General features: G+C 35.0%; 2 protein-coding genes across 2 annotated transcripts in view; one reads left to right on the top strand and one right to left on the bottom strand.

Moving 5' to 3' along the window:
* The first annotated feature begins 132 nt into the window (after positions 1-132).
* Positions 133-2,190, top strand: LOC113500512 (5-aminolevulinate synthase, nonspecific, mitochondrial). Its single transcript, XM_026881341.1, has one exon. It carries the CDS (start codon positions 499-501, stop codon positions 2,017-2,019), a length of 1,521 nt encoding a protein of 506 aa, XP_026737142.1. The 5' UTR covers positions 133-498; the 3' UTR covers positions 2,020-2,190.
* LOC113500510 (pre-mRNA-processing factor 17) overlaps positions 2,184-17,001 on the bottom strand; it is a 29,642-nt gene continuing 14,824 nt past the window's right edge. Inside the window, exon 11 of the mRNA XM_026881340.1 lies at positions 2,184-2,382. Coding sequence (XP_026737141.1) covers positions 2,205-2,382 — 178 coding nt within the window. The 3' untranslated portion in view covers positions 2,184-2,204. The remainder of the gene's footprint in view (positions 2,383-17,001) is intronic.

The raw sequence follows: 17,001 nt of genomic DNA, 5'->3' as shown, positions 1-17,001 counted from the left end.
ACAATTAGAGTAACGTTCAGAAACTAGATTGACGTGGTGGATCGTGGTGACAATTTGGTATAAAAACTGTAAAAACTACAATATTGACATACATTTTTGACATAAGTTTATTTCGCTTTTGGTTTTTTGCCTGATTCCTTCAGAATTTTCAAAAACATGAGCTATTTAATATGATGATCTACTTTTTGTATTTACAACAACACTTTGGCAACTCTGTTCGGTGAATGTCATGCTTAAATTTATCAAATGGCAACATTTCGGTTACAAAATCAAAATAAAATTGTACGTGAATGAAGATTGAAGTTCAAACGTAATCGATATGACGACACCAACTTTATAAATGAAAGGTGCCGTTGGTTGTGCCAGCAGTTGACTGAACACAGTGAGACGTTCGGCTACAGTGCGAGCCAACGCTCATTCAAAAATCTCGACTTTAATACACAATACTGTAGTGTGTCGCAAGTGTTTGGTGTGTCATTGATTACATAAAAAGTAAAAATGCGTTGCCCGTTCATAGGATTGTTGAACCAAGCCTTCGTAAAGAATTACGGAGCTACCCTTATGAAACAATACGGAAACTACTGTCCCATGGTTACTCGTGGGTTCCGCTCTCTCGGCATTGATGAAACTAAGTGCCCCTTCATTCAGCAAAACGCGATTATTTCGGAGGCTCCAAAGGAGATGACTGAAGACATCACGGAGCCAGTGCAATCCTACCGCTATGAGAAGTTCTTCCACGACCAGATCAGTGCTAAGAAGAGGGACTACTCCTACCGCGTCTTCCGGAAGGTATCGCGGTTGGCAGCGGAGGGCGTGTACCCGCAGGCGCTGGAGGGACCCGACAACCACCGCGTCACCGTCTGGTGCGCTAACGACTACCTCGGGGCCTCGCGCCACCCTGTTGTCCAAGATGCTGCAGTCAATGCTATCAAGTCATATGGTACTGGAGCAGGAGGTACCAGAAACATTGCAGGAAACTCACAGATGACTGAAAAATTGGAGGCTGAAATAGCAAATCTGCACAAGAAGCCTGCTGCTTTAATATTTAGTTCATGTTTTGTTGCAAACGATGCAACACTGTCTACTTTAGCAAAACTTTTGCCGGGTTGTTTAATTTATTCTGATGCTGGAAACCATGCCTCGATGATACAAGGGATTCGAAACAGTCGAGCCCCAAAGCATATATTCAGGCACAATGACCCAAATCATTTAAGAGAATTGTTGGCTCAATCGCCAACTGGCGTACCCAAGCTAGTCGTGTTTGAGACTGTACACTCTATGAGTGGAGCGATATGTCCTTTAGATGAAATGTGTGATATAGCACATGAGTATGGAGCTCTTACATTTGTTGATGAGGTCCATGCTGTGGGATTGTATGGGAAGCATGGTGCTGGTATAGGAGAGGAGAGAGGAATACAGCACAAGATAGATATAGTATCAGGAACCTTAGGAAAGGCGTATGGTAACGTAGGAGGCTACATCGCCGGGTCATCCTTGCTGGTGGACACCGTGAGGTCGCTGGCGCCCGGCTTCATCTTCACGACGGCATTGCCGCCGCCCGTGCTGGCGGGCTCGCTGGCCGCCATCCGCCTGCTGGCCAGCGAGGAGGGCCGCAGCCTGCGCTCCAGGCACCAGACCATCGTGCGGTACCTAAAGCTGTCGCTGCTGGTCGCGGGGCTGCCGCAGATGCCGTCAGTCAGTCACATTGTACCTGTTCCGATCACGGGCGCCGACAAGGTGGCGCTCGTAGCCGAGTCGCTCATGAAGAGAGGCCACTACGTGCAGGCCATCAACTACCCGACAGTGGCGCGCGGCGAGGAGCGGCTGAGGTTCGCGCCCGGCCCCTACCACACGCCAGAAATGATCGATAGCCTGGTCACTGCCCTAACCGAAGCATTCCACGAGAACAATATAAGTTTCAATCAGTTCATGAAGAATGGTACCTGCCGCGAGTGCAGCATGGAGTACAAGGTTGACATCGCGTACGAAGAGCCCTACAAGTATCTCCAAGCTGCGTAGTTCGACCTTGACATGACCGTGTATCGACCATGACATGGGCGCTTGGTTTAATTTTAAAAAAATTGTAAAGAAATATGTAAGCTAAAAAAATGTATGTTTATATTTTATTGTTGTTCTCTATTACGGTTCGTGGTTCATGTTAGGTTGAAAATTAAAACGTGGTATCATGGATAGAGTGATTTTATTTAGTCCCAGTATTTGATGAGTCCGTCCCAGCCTGCTGTGAGCAGCTTGCTGGGCTCGTGTGGGTGCCACAGCGAGGTGATGCACACGCCGTCGTGGGCCTTCCACTTCTTGTACAGCTTCGTGGTCTTCCAGTCCCAGATGTAGCACTTGCCGTCGGCGTCGCCCGACACCAGGTAGCTGGAACAATCGTTACAGTTACTATTAACATTGCCATTTTATTTTATAACATTCACTGATATATATGTAGTAACCTTAGTAAGGAATTATGTCGTAAACAATCTACAAATAAATGTTTACTATTTTTAAGTAATTACACGACTTAATCAGTATTTTCCGTTCACTATAATTGTTATCTCTATATAATTAAAATACATTACGAAATAAACGATACAGGAAATCCTGCGAATAATTACAATTAATTTAATTTTGGCCGCAATTTCTTAGAAATCGATTAAGTCGAAATGAGAATGAAATGATCTATATTTTTTGTTGAATGCTCTTGAAATCGACCGTACATACGTTGACTTAAGTATTTACCGTTAAAAGCAATTCGATACGTCGATTTCGTCATCGTTTAGTAACCAGCTGAAGTTACTATTCAGTTGAAAAACAAATCAAATAGAAAATAAACTTATGTTGTTCAGAAAATAATGTAATATTAGATTACGTATTTAAATACAGTAAAAAGTGTTATTAACATGTTATTATAGTTATTACATGCTGTTTTATCTCAGCAATGCCATTACTGTATCACACAAATCGATACGACGCTTATCACATCAATACATTATGCTTAGTACTAGCAATAACCGTGTCATGTATGTTTTACGTAATACGGATCAACGTGGATTCTGCATGGTAACAGCATTTCTGTTGGCTACGTGCTAAGGGTCACGCTTTTCGTTCTTCATCTTTGTGTGGAAAGGTGCATCCGAATTAAACCGCGAGAAAGGTAAAAAAGATCAAAGGACGTGTCAGCAAAAAAGGCATTCACACGTTTCCTTTGCTTAGAATCTTTTACTATAATTACGAGAAAGGAACACCGAATGACATACAGCGTGATGCCAGACAAGTGATTGACATTGCTGTTAGAAGCACATAATATCCTTAAAATATAAGGCGGCAAAAAAATACTTTTTTTACTGTTGAATACTATATTTCATACACATCGTCTATGAATATTGTTTTCTTTTGTAGGGAACATCACCTTATTTTTTACTTAAATACACATTGGTTATTTACTATTAAACGTCGGTAACGAAAAAAAAACTACAATACATAACTAAACCTAAACTAAAAGATCATATCGCTCTCTAGAATGTGGGGGGCTGGTTATTGTTTTAATGAACACCCAAGTTATTTCTCTATGAAAGGTATAAACTACTAATGTTCAGACAAATCGTCGTCTCGACCTCGAGGCCAAGGTTCTATAGTCTATTTGTTTGAATACTTCCAACATGGCGTTAATTAAATACCGTATTTTATGTTGCAGACGTTTCATTCATATTTTTATTTGAATATCGTCACTATTGTCAATGTTTGCCTTTTACGTATGTCTGTCGTACGTCATAGCACCTATCTTTGGTGCGCTACTAACGTATTAGAAACCACTTAACACATAGCTAAATCTAATATGAATCAAATCAAATAAAAAAAACGCACATCAAATCAAAAAGTCTTCTATCTTTGTTTCAGAAGTCTTCAAAAAATTTAAAATTGTTTATTCTTTAACAATCATCTTTTACAGTCAGTCCTACGTAGAGACCTCATTTTAAGTAAGCATATGCCTATGTTAGAAGGCCCCGCTCATCCGAATTTTATTTTCATATTTACTTGAACTGAAATTAGTGTTAATGCGTTATAAATCCACATAATACCAAAGCAATAGTACCTAAATCATTAAACTACCTACGCAGATACGTTTCGTAAATTGATCATTTGCTAAACTGTTATCACTCTAAGTGAATTGAGTTAATAAAGCTAATGAGTTTTGCGATGGCGCACCTATGGTCTGTCCTTTAGTGTGTACAAGTTTAATGATAGCTACATGTTTTTTCTTTTACAGTTTGGCATAATGTTTGTTAATGTAGTATGCATGGACATTATATAAAATGTCAAGTAGCGATCCAAATACTGCTATGAATCCTAATGTTCTTCACCTCTAAATCATCAGTGCTTTGCTGATGTGTTCACCGGAATAAAATCAAAACGTCTTCTGAATAGTGACGTTTTCACAACATAGTTTAGTCTACTTATAATGTAACAAAACTCCATAATAATAGACAGATAAAATTAAATAAAAACATACTGTGCGGATTAACCGTGACTTTTTTCTCATACCCGACCCCTCCGCGCAGTAACTAGACATATCCTACTTGACTATTTTCAGCGTTACGATAACGTATTACTGTTAAAGCATAATATTATTCTACAGTCATCATGTAGAGCAAAAATATTTTCGATACTATAGGTACTTCCATTTTTGATAACTGAACGAAGTCCATCCAAAGGTTGTCTGTAAAATATCGCACTAAGCACCGCCCATTTTGGCACCATATAGTTACATGTTTTTGTTGAATCCTGAACGCATGTGGTGTGCAATAGTGTTCCATTCTATTTTATTCTGGGTAAACTATTCGTGGATGTTGAATAAGCTGTTCGTCGAGCTCTCGATCTCGATGGCGTGCAATTGGGGAAGCTCTCGTCAAGTGTAGGGAAATCTTATTTTCAAGTGGTTTTTGAAGAAGTTGAAGAGCTGTTTTGCATAAAATCGTAAAGAGTATGAGGACTTGATGATGGACTTAAATTTATCGATGAGTGGATTTTCATAGGATCAGGGGAAACCCCGTCTCGTGTTTTTCAGGAAGTAGCCACTTTCTTCTGAAAGTGTTTTAATTCAAGATGTCTATCTTCAAAATACTCAACATTAAGTCATTGGTGGAAAAACATAGCATGCGTTTCGTACACAATTAAATAATGTATTAAACTTAAGTTTCCTTAATCGGGGATTACGATTTGGGTCAGATTTAGTACATGATCTACAGAGGGTAAGGCGTCCCATAATTTCCTTAAGGTAATATTCCTACAGGGGAGAAACAAGTTCCTATAGGTGTTAAGTAGGTATTTCTACGGCATCTATTACAAAAAATCGATAAAAAACCGAAATGACCAGTAAATTATTCTAGAACATTTGAATTCCGTTTCAGAGGTTAGTAACAAAACACCTTATCATTAGAAAAAATATTGTAGGCCTAATTAAATTAACGTATACAAAACATTTCGACATTTCAAAATATTTTTCATCGAAAACTAAAATGTCAGGTCATACAGAATCACGCCACCGATAATGGCTATAAATTAATTGCAAATAATTTTTGGGTATTTTATAAACAAGATTTAGAGTCAAACTTCTGATAAACTTTCAAAACATGATAATTGTTTAATTTTTATACTTTTACCGAATTAAATCCGGTTATCAACTATAAGTTTTTTGATAAATAGATACAAAAGTTACGCCATATTTACATCGCGTATTTAAGTTTAAAAAGACGAAACTACAAGCTATTAAGTTTCTATACATAAATTCTAGAGAGTAGCTTGTCCCAACAACGACTTGGATTTGACCTAGTATAGTAACACCATCATGAGTATACCAGTATAGCTACCTAGTATAGTGACACGATGGTGTTACTATCCTAAGGCTTATCGCTCGAGGTGGACTACTGAATGGTCTTTACCAGACGGTCATCTATCATTTTGTCATGTCTGATTCATATCTTATGAAAATACACTATATTTGTTATTCATCTGCTATCTAACTAGATTTTTGTACGATATCTAAATCTGTAGCTTACAGTATTATCGAATTTGTGTAACTTTTTTAAGCCTATAGTTGTCATTTCGGGCGTGTTGCTTCCTATCTCATTTATCTTTTTTTTTCAAAGATTTCGTTCCTGAATTATGATAGGTCATTTCTCATACACCGATACGCTGTTGTTATGCCATGTGGCATTGTGATTTGTGGTTACTTTAGTCGACACTTCAACTTAGTCGCGACGGACAATAATTACCAAGTCGTAATAGGACCAACGTCGATATTCCTGCGATCCCGACTCGAAGGACCAAGGCCCCGATTTTGCTATTTACAAGCGATGAATGACTAGCAATTGGATTAAATTCGCACTAATCGTATTATTTTAAGCTTTTTTCAAATACAATAAATAGAAATTCAGTACCCCCGCGGAACACTCACGGTCAATACAATGAATTTCCAATTATTGTGTTGGCAAATTGCTTTTACAACCACGTGGTGTATCGGTTACGTTCAAAATACAAAATAAACAGGAATAGGGCTTCCGCTACACGTCATACGATGTGAAATAGCTGTGTAGTAACAATAACATCAGGCAGTGAGACCCGTTAACACCAGTTACGTGAGAATGGGGTGCTTCCTTGCACTTGTCCATTTGTAGAGACACTTAATAAAGTTAAACAAACTTGGTGTCTTTATGTTTGAAAACTTTGTTTAAAAATAGATCTCGACTAAAATCAAATCAATTATGTATATCATTCGTTTATTTATTTAGTATTATTGTGTTCGTATGAAAAACAACACGCCAAAACTCTACTTAAACATAATGGAGTACAGAACAATTATTGAATAGAAATATATTAAGCGAATCATAACATTTTGCTACGTGACTATTATCTTCTGTTTATTCAGATGTTTTAAACTCTTTAAATCGAATTCTAAGTGTTTATTGCAAACTAAGTGTACACTAAGTGGTCTTAAGTAACAGTTGTTTCAACTTAGCAACCTTTTATTACATCTAATTATAAAATTTACACAATTAATTGCAAAGAACAAAACAAGCACTCTACTTGGCTGGATGTAAGAGGATGATAGGACGAGTATAGTCTACTACAATTTAAACTTTAAAAAACATGTTTCACAATTTTCCTTGTTATCGATATAATTTTTACGCATTTCCTTTGTATCATAATTCGTTCGCATTAACACTATTTCTCCAGAGCATAGCATTTATACTTAAAAGTCATATACATGAAAATAGGAAGAGTTGCAGTGATGAGAAGTGCGTTTCCTTCTTCCTTTTGCTTCATTTTTCAAATAGATTGAAAAGATACTCCAGTTATTAGGTTTTAAAGGAAGAGGAACAATAAACTTGTTCTGAGTCAGCAAAACATTTAGTTTCAGTTAGAATTACCTCAAATCCTTGTTTCGTTTAGCGTTTTCTTAAGCTAAGTTAGGGTTGACTTACAAACTCACTTGACTTAAAACCATATTTTATACATATTAAGCGACCTGCGTTTCAATACCTGCATATTCGACCTCTGCATAGCAACAAAAGACTAATTACCAACTCACCAAATAGGTAACAAGGTGAAATATTTTTTTTAAACAAAATTTATTTTTTAGAATTTCTTATGATAAACTTAGTTAAACTTTGTGTGTTTTTTGACCTTCTAATCAAAAAAAGTGTTATGATAGCGAAATATAAGAACGAGTAGTTTTCCACTGAAATATCGCCGAGTTTACAAACGGTTAAAAATTAGGAACACGATATGACGTATTACCTCGTTTGGAGTAAGTTCCTAAGGCTTCTTCAGTGCATTGTACTATAATGTTATAATAGCTTTTTTTAATTCATTGTCACTTTTCAGCAATGTAATTGTTTAGCTATACGAATTATAGCTCCACAATTGCATTGCTGAAAAGTGACAATTACTATAAAGGACCATATTTGCTCTTTTAATCAAGCACTTAATGCGACGAGTTAGTTAAATTTAGTATCATCTGATTATGATCGATTTAAGTGTTCCGTAACACTTTAAAACATAATAACTAAAGGCTTACGAAGGCACCTCTATCGGTGCTGTCGACTATATTTCAAAAAACCGTGATAGCTAGACTGTTGAAATTTTACAGAACATATAGTCGAATTAGCCTTTAGCCTTTGCGTTGCTCAATACAACAAGTCATGCTTAATGTCAAGTATTTTTCCTCTGTACTCTTGTAATGCAAAGTCAGCATTATTCCATAATATTTACGTTTTATTTAGACTTATCTTAATATTATTATTGTGACATGTGTAAGACAAGTGGCGAGTGCTAAGAATATATCCAATATATTATAGTTTGATTGCAAGGGAAACGTGTTCTACTGGATATTAATATCCATAATTAACATAATTACTTAATCACGGTACTAAGAGTGGCACGAGCCGTCAATTTTTATTATACACAGCATGCATATACATTGCAATGTCTGGTTCAGTTTTCAACTTTGTACAGGAATCTTAATTTCATTTTTTTTAAGTGACTCCCGTTTTATGGAGTTTCGTTCTTGTATCTTGGGGTATCGCGAACATTCAAGTCACGTGCACAAAGGCACCCAGACTCGATTTCGAGTTTCACACAAATGCATGTCCTACGAGGGGATCGAACCCGCAACACGTCACGCTGAGTAGATTTGGTGGGGTGGGTACTTCAATTAATTAAAGAGAAGAAGACTCTTAAAAACAAAGAAATGGCTTTCCAATAGGCAGCTAACAGGTATTATAATTTGTTTTTTGCTTTGGTTTTAATAAAGATAATTTATTCACAAACCAAATGAAAGAACAAATGAACTCTTGCTAGTCGCTACTTATTGTTAAAACAGAAAAACAAACAAACAATTCTGAAGTAAAACAATGCGCAAACAATGATTGATTGCTTTCTGCTAACCGATCGATTCTAGACTAATCTACATACCTCTGGTAATTTCGACATAATATGTACAAGTTAATCTCTCCTTAGAAGCAGATTATTTTGTAGATCATAATTAAATTGCGCTAACTAATAACACTTAAAATAAAACTTAGAACATAGTTAAGCCGGGTTTAAAACATGCCATTAACTAATGTTATTCACATTTTAAAGCAAATACAAAAATAAAAACGCAAGACCTAAAACCTAAACCAGAAAAGATATCACCAAAAATAATTTAAAGGCGCTTGACAACCGGAACAACTATTTCCGTACTTGTAAATCCAATAATGGGTTTATTTAGGCCAATCGGCCATCGACCTAGGACACATTAAACTTAAACTATCTCGTTAACAAAACAGATACAATTAATTCGAACATTCGTACCGAAGGACCACATTGTAAGTCGCCTTATCTATTAAAAAGCCATGACCTAATAGCCTATTTACAATTATAAGCACATTAGTAGACCTAATACTGGTTTAAACTAACTTAGAATCGATAAAAGCAAACAATATTAATAGATCAGAGTAGCGCCAAACAAATACCGAACGGAAAAATACCGAATGAGTTACATAAGTATTAATTCGGATATACGATAACGATCAAAAACAATTTTCAAAGAGGATTCCGAAAATAGATCAATGATTCTTTAACCAAAATGACTCAATATAATAATTAGGTTATTTTTTTACAAAGATTTAGTTGTTTTAAGCGGGAATAATTTGGATTCACGCTTGGCTTACGTATGGATGCCCTATGCCAAGAATAACGCACCCAAAATATAAGACGAGTTACAACCAAAACACTGGCAAAGGTCAAACGCCGCGGCCTTAGATTACAAAACATTAGCTGAACGATGATCTGTTTGAATACTAAGGTAACTGCTGTATCATCTGTCTGTGCATGTAGGTAGTGGATTTATCATAGTAACTTGTAAGGAAGCAAGGCCCCAATTCTGCTATTTACAATGGCCGATAAATAATTGGAAATTAAATTGGAATTATTATTCTAAGCATTTTTCCAACACAATGTCAATACAATGAATTTTCTATTATTTTATGGTCAAAATGCTAAACAGAATAGGATTTTTTTTCAAAATAAGTCGAATATAGCAGAAGCGGGGCCCTGAAGATCCTTAGTTAAATAAATTTAGGACATCAAAAACAAATCTTCTAATCTAGTTTAATCTCAAGGTGCAAATCAAGTATAATTTCAAGTTTCCATCAACAGTGGGTGTGTAAATGTGGGCTGTTTGACGATAAGTAAACATTCTTTACACGTCATAAGGTTATGGGAAAGTAACGATCACGGTCAAAGACTCAAAGCACTACATAAAACGAGTTCATAGTGATGTAGGTTAAGTTTAAAAAATATGTGAAGTTGTATTGACATGGTATTATTTTTCTGTGCATTATAGATGCAAACAGAAAACAATGGTCCTAAAAGACTGATAAGATTATTCAAGTGTACAAGGACCATTATTTTTTATTGAATGGTCTTTCATAATCCGATAATGAATAAATATATTTTGTGCATACCTTTCTTGTTTTAGACCGTACAGGGTGATAAGGTTTTTTGGAGAAAAACGTTAGCTCCCTATGCAACTTGATCGCGAAATCGATCGCCTATCTAAATCATACTAAAGAGCAGGTGAAAAAATATAGGGATAAAGTACAATTAAGCAAACAGACACACGACAATGGACCTAGAAGACTGAACAGTTAAGTCTAAATTAGCTAGTTCTAATTAATCTGTTCAGTCGAGCCAACGTTTATAACAGCCATACGATAGCATAGTTCATACTTCATTGTTGCTGCTACAATATTATCTAAAATGTTTTGATTTTAGTACAAGTTGGAATCGATTTAATCGGATGAGATAAGGAATCATGCGTCTGTTTAAACCGTCCAAAGTTATCAGAAACATGATAAACCATCGATTTACTGTGATGGAATTTTTCCACCGTTGCAAAAACGGATACACCTACAGTTAAAGTAAAATTGATAAGCTTTATTTTGGGTATTTTGAATGAGGAAAGTTGAGATGGCAAAGTGAAAAATTCAGTACTATGTAAAAAAAAACAGGGTTTTCGTACAAATTTTGATTATCGTAGGTAATATTGAACAAGGGCCAAATTTTATTTTTTAGTTTTTTTTTAAGTACGTTATTAAAGCACGGATTTAATATGTGGATAGGGTTTTTAAGCCCCTTGCAGAACTTATTAATCACGGGCGTAGATTGAAACAAATCGAAGTAGAATGAAGCGAACGTAGTGTTAGTAATTTAACATGATAGCTAGTAATTTGAAGGGAGAAGACACTTCTATAGTTCTAACTAGTTCATATGATCTATTCCTTTCTAGTACCAAAAACGAATACCACTGGTATTAATTAATTATCCCAGTAAATTTCTATTCCGAACGAATACCACTCATAAACGAAAATTTCAAATTAAATATTTGAAATGTGGTGTTTGTTTGGAGTAAAATAATAATTTATATTCCAAACTAATACCATTGGTATTAGTTTTTGGTATTAAAAAGGAATAGATCGTTCATATTTAGAAGAAAAAATACACGAGAATAGAAAAATCCAAGTACCTTCTTTGGTCACTTAAATAAATGGTCGCAAGAAATAAACAATCAACATATAAACATAATTAGGTATTTAAACAATTAACTTAATACGTTTCTTTTTATTGTTTTCTTTATTACCATATCTGACAGTCATGAAACGTCATCATATTTTAAAATTCACGTTTAAGTTCACGCATTGCTCCAAACAAGTTGACAAGCAACGTGATGTTTTCACAACATATTATATATCGCAATAGAAGATATTCAGACTAACTTGTAACGATGATAGTTCAATTTTATACAAGTCATCGCTTGGGTCAAAATTACTTATGATTACTAAATACCCTTAATGCCCTCAAACACTTGTAATAAGGTAATATCACGTCATATTTATTAGGTACCTATATGGCGTCAGACAAAGACTAAAAGAAGGATTAATATTATTTACGTCTTAAAAATCATTTAGTTTTATTTAATAAAATGCCGTTGTTTTTCCTAGTAACGTAAAGCCTGTTATTGTGTCACCAATGGTATTTTAAGAACAAAAGGTAATAGTTTTGTTTTGTAAATAAGCATTTTGCTTTATAGCTAAACTACCACTAATGAATAGCTTGTACTTCAGCTCTAAGGCATTAATAAGTAAAAATAAATTATTACTTCTACTTTCAATAGCAAAGTACATGAAAACAGCATAAATAAATACTTAAAACAAAGCAATGACGCGTTTGAGTAAAACTTATTAAATTAAAGTAACTTAAAGCCTATTATTGTGCTACCAAAGGTGTTTTTCGAACAATAGGTAAAAGAATTTTATTTTGTAAATAAGCAGTCCTTTATAGCTAAACTGTTAATAATGAAAAGTTTATACCTAAGACTAATTTATTATTACTTTCAATAGCAAAGTACGCGCCAACTGCATAAATAAATACTTAAACAAAGTAATTACGCATTTCAAAAAACTTACCAACTAATTTAATACGCCACTTTAGTTGTTTTTTTGGTTACAAAGTAGAGCAGATATTGTCGAAAAAAAGGACCAAAGGTGCGGTTTTCGGACTATACGCCGAATTTGCTCTTAAAATGATTGCTATCTTTCATACCGATATTATGGACAGGTTATTAACTGCTGTTTGCCAGACAATCACTTTACCCAATAAATGTTAAAGGAACTTTTACCTATCTGTGCTAGCATTACCTTTATGACGATTTTCACATAGGATCATGAAATTGGGCGCTCAATACCTCTTGTCCCACAAGGCTAGACACAAGGGTCAAGAGCAAGGTCATCAAAGAGAGAAAATTGTCGTCAAGATCCAGCGAGTTGAAGCTGGTGACATGGTTCAAATATAAAGAGGGACTCGTACCCGTAACGGCAGACAGAAATAGAAAGAATAAGAAATTCCCAAGATGAAAGTAGAGCACATTTCCCAGTAGTCTAACCTAAAAGAAATTAATAAAGAATCAATGTAGAGCTAACATAACCAAGGGTCAGTCGCCGCAATAAAGTCTTAATTAACATTGCCACTGCGACCTCTAAGTTGAAATTGCGTTACAGGCTACACTTAGCATAAACATACATAATTGATGACGTTTGTAATGACTCTATCCTTCAACACGTCTTGGTGTCATGGCTCACGGAAGAAACTAAAAGTCAACTCTCTCGACTTCTTAATTACAATTTTTTGTACTTTGTTTCTGGAACACTTATTTTATTTGATAAATCGAAAATTGCTCTTTCTTTTGTGTTCCTAATTTCTTAGTTTTTGTAGATTGAAATAAAGAATCTAACCAAGGCATTGTGTCTATTCCATGTACTTCTAGCTTATTAATAAATGTAAGTCAATCGTGTAGTTCTAATAGAAGGAAAACCCTTTCATATTCACTTATTTCAAATCCTTTTACCTGTTTATAATTAATTCCTATTACTAATGTTAAATGACTTTGAATTTCTTAACACACTAACGATTGTCATTAAGAGTGACTATTTCACAACACACGTGCACTATTTTGTAATGTGACTTCATTTCGATGCACTACGTAGTGGTCGTAATTGTAAGGAACCTGTTTTGCAACCACGTGGATCCAAGTCCAACGAACGTTTTATAATGATTTGCAGTTTCATTTTTTTTTTAACTTGATCATTGTGTTGAAGTGTCAATTTTTATATCATTTTAGTAAGAATTGTAAGGAACCTAAACTATGTTATAAGTGCATGGGTATAAGGACCAATTTTGCATTGCGCGTATAGAAGGACCAGTAGGTACATAATTAGTACTTAAAACTTTGGCCAAAGCGTTGAACCTCTAAAGATGACTTTAATCCTCCTTGGTCATATATTTTGAGATACTTATGTTAATTCAGTGTTATTTTTTTAACTTAACATACGCTAGCTTCACTAGCCTAGCTTTTACATCCCCGACAATGGCAACAAACATTAAAACAACCGGTGTCTATTTCTAATAGCTGACGATTAAATTTCTCTATTTTCTCCACAAGTGAAAATGCGTTGTGGTGTATAATTAAATCATTGTTTAAGAATATAAATTTCAAGATATTGCATTAAAACAGTCGCAAACTGGCAATGCTTGGGTTAAGTCACGTTCTTTTATTATTGTTAGTATTACAGTAATACGGTAACTGGTGGTAAAGTACAATCGATTACTAAAGCTTAGCACTTTTAACTGCCATTATTCTTTAGGAATTATGGGCAAAAGGGTCTCGGATTGCAGTAAGCCCGTAAAGATGATGCAATACTTCTGAGCTCTGGAAAGGACGGCAAAACCAAATATAACAAAAGTATTTTTTGCCTCCTTAAGGATGAATGGGTGCCTTTTATAATATGACCTGTTTAACAGAAATTTGATGTCTGGAAAGTTTGGGGATATCCCCAATGTCTCATGCACCTTTGGTATTGCATCAGACAGTTCGAGAATGAGGCTATTAAAGAGAATAATAGACTCTCTATTGGTACTCAAAGTGTACCTAGTTGCAATAATATAATGCAGTTTATCTTCGTTACACTTTGATTTCAATCATATTATTTTGATTCAGAAATTACCACGCTCAATTAATCACAGTAATGAATTAAATATCCATTTTAAATAAAACGTGAGTTTGATCGAATTCAGTAAATTTCCCACAAAGGCTGTTTCAAAAACAGTTCAATTCAAATCAATATCCAAGAATATTTAAATGCTTTACATTTGTGTGACTTGTAATACGGTGAACATGTGTAATTATGCAAAGATTCTACGTCAGTGTGTGCGATTCAGGTTGCGGTCACGTGTCCAAACGATGTGCCAACGGTAAGTCAACACGACGAGACTTCGGGAGCGGTGGTCCACGACTGTCAAGAACTCAAAATTTCTGTACCCTAGGACCAAATTTGAGATAACGTCAATTTTGAATTGTTGACCCCGTATATCAAATTGTAAATATGTAGTAAAAATGATAACATTTTGAATACTTAATGAATGTTGTGTAACACAGAAGGATAACGCTTGTTTTGACCCACATACTGGTTTTTACTGACATTCGTTTTGTTATTGAAATATATTTTTATTTGTTGCTGTGATACAATTCTGTAGTGTTTTTGCGCAAACTTTGGGTGGTCTATAGCGATGCCAATAACCTGAACACAAGATCTAATGTGTGGAAACTTTTTGTGACAACGGTAACTTTAAGCAACATAACTAAAGCCTCATTTTGATCATAATTGTATTTGTGTGTTGTATTGTCAATGTACGTACATTGCGGAGCCCTTTAGTTGTGACATCATAAGTTATCTATGATTGCCGGCAATGTATCACAAATATATTGTATTAGCTTTTACACTGTTATAGTTCAAAAGCTTTGAAGGAAGAGGGCTTAGTCACGCTAATAATTATGTAAAATCGTTTTTACGTCAAACTGGCACAGTCTAGAAAGGTCAATGTTTGTATACAATAGCATTTGTTGTAAATCTAGTTTGAGCACATTCTTATCATGGGTAAACAAAGCCACTATCGCCATCGCCATAAAAGCCTACAAAAGCCTTCAACGTAGACCACAAAACAAACAGTATAAGCCGACAAAAAATACCTAAGTCCCTATATTTCGAATTTAGACTTAATTGAAAAGTCATCACTCTTTGCTAGTTTTTTTTTTATTCCAGCAAACAGTTTAAATTATATCCCTTTCTGTTCGTTATAATTATGCTTATACAACATGCTACTTCATCATTTGCATCTATATGAACGTCAATACTTGTATGATGAAAACAACGTTGATAAACGTATTTTCAGAACCGTCAAAACCATCGTAAGTCTTTTAAATTGGTTATAGATTGCCAACGCAATAGCTCCTTTTAAAGAAACGAACGATATTGCAAACCATATAATAGAATCCGATCTGTAGAACAATGGGCCATCAAAGACGGTAGCTAAAAGTAAGTGTTAAACAAAATAATCCATTCAAAAAGAAGAATGAACTAGAAACTTTATTAAACATTGATTCAAATTCCTTAATACCAATACTTTATATGAAACCAGGTCGAAATACTTAAAGGAATTATTAATCCCTTAATTTTACCTTTATATGAAACTAGGTTAAAAGACTCAAATAAATTATTTAAAGAAATACCCTAAATACCATTAACATAAACATAGAACGAGGTCAGTACATCTAAAGTTGAATACCCTCAAACAAATGAATCACCACTACCCATAACAAATCCATCTCTAACATAACAAAAATTCTAAAACAAAACGTATTCTAAATTAAAGGTTCGTGTTATGTTACGCGTCTATAACACCAATGTTTAACAATTACATTCTTAATTTTAGTTTCAGTTATCCAATTACCACGGCCCAGTAATCGTTTAACGCTCAACGCATTATCGATACTGCGATTCGGAACACAAAACCTCCGCGCCTTGAACGAGGCAGTTATTTATTCGTTGCCAAATATTGACAGGTGGAATTTAACTTATTTTTTTGTTATCAGGCTATGCGTGCTCTGAACTTTGTGTTAAATGAACGGCTGTATCAATTTTACCGCATGATCTTATCATTGCAAAGGGTAGGTTTAGAAGTGTCATCATGTGAAGGTATATTTATGACCGATACAAGTGCAGCGACTACAGGCTGTTACTTTTATGTTTGTTATTTGTTTGTAACCAGTATCAGCTGACTAGCCAAAAATTTACTACATAATTCCCAGCCAATTGGCGGCGTGGCTCTCTGCCAAGTATGAGGAGTAAATAATGGCAGTTATATGTTTTTAAGTTTGGGCAGATTTGTCACGTGCCTGCCAAACTACCTAAATGCTCGAAACCCACTCAAAAATGGAAATTACTCAGACTGGAGTTCCGAAAAAAAAACTAAATAATACTTATTTTTCAAATTTCCAAACTGGGGTACATTCATTATGTTCTTCTGCATAGCAAACGGGAGTTAAAATGAATACTTTATTTA

The sequence above is a fragment of the Trichoplusia ni genome, chromosome 14 (genome assembly GCF_003590095.1).
Source record: "Trichoplusia ni isolate ovarian cell line Hi5 chromosome 14, tn1, whole genome shotgun sequence".
In the NCBI taxonomy this organism is placed as follows: domain Eukaryota; kingdom Metazoa; phylum Arthropoda; class Insecta; order Lepidoptera; family Noctuidae; genus Trichoplusia; species Trichoplusia ni.
Note: the sequence above shows the minus strand (reverse complement) of the source record. Positions and strands in the feature narration are given on the sequence as shown.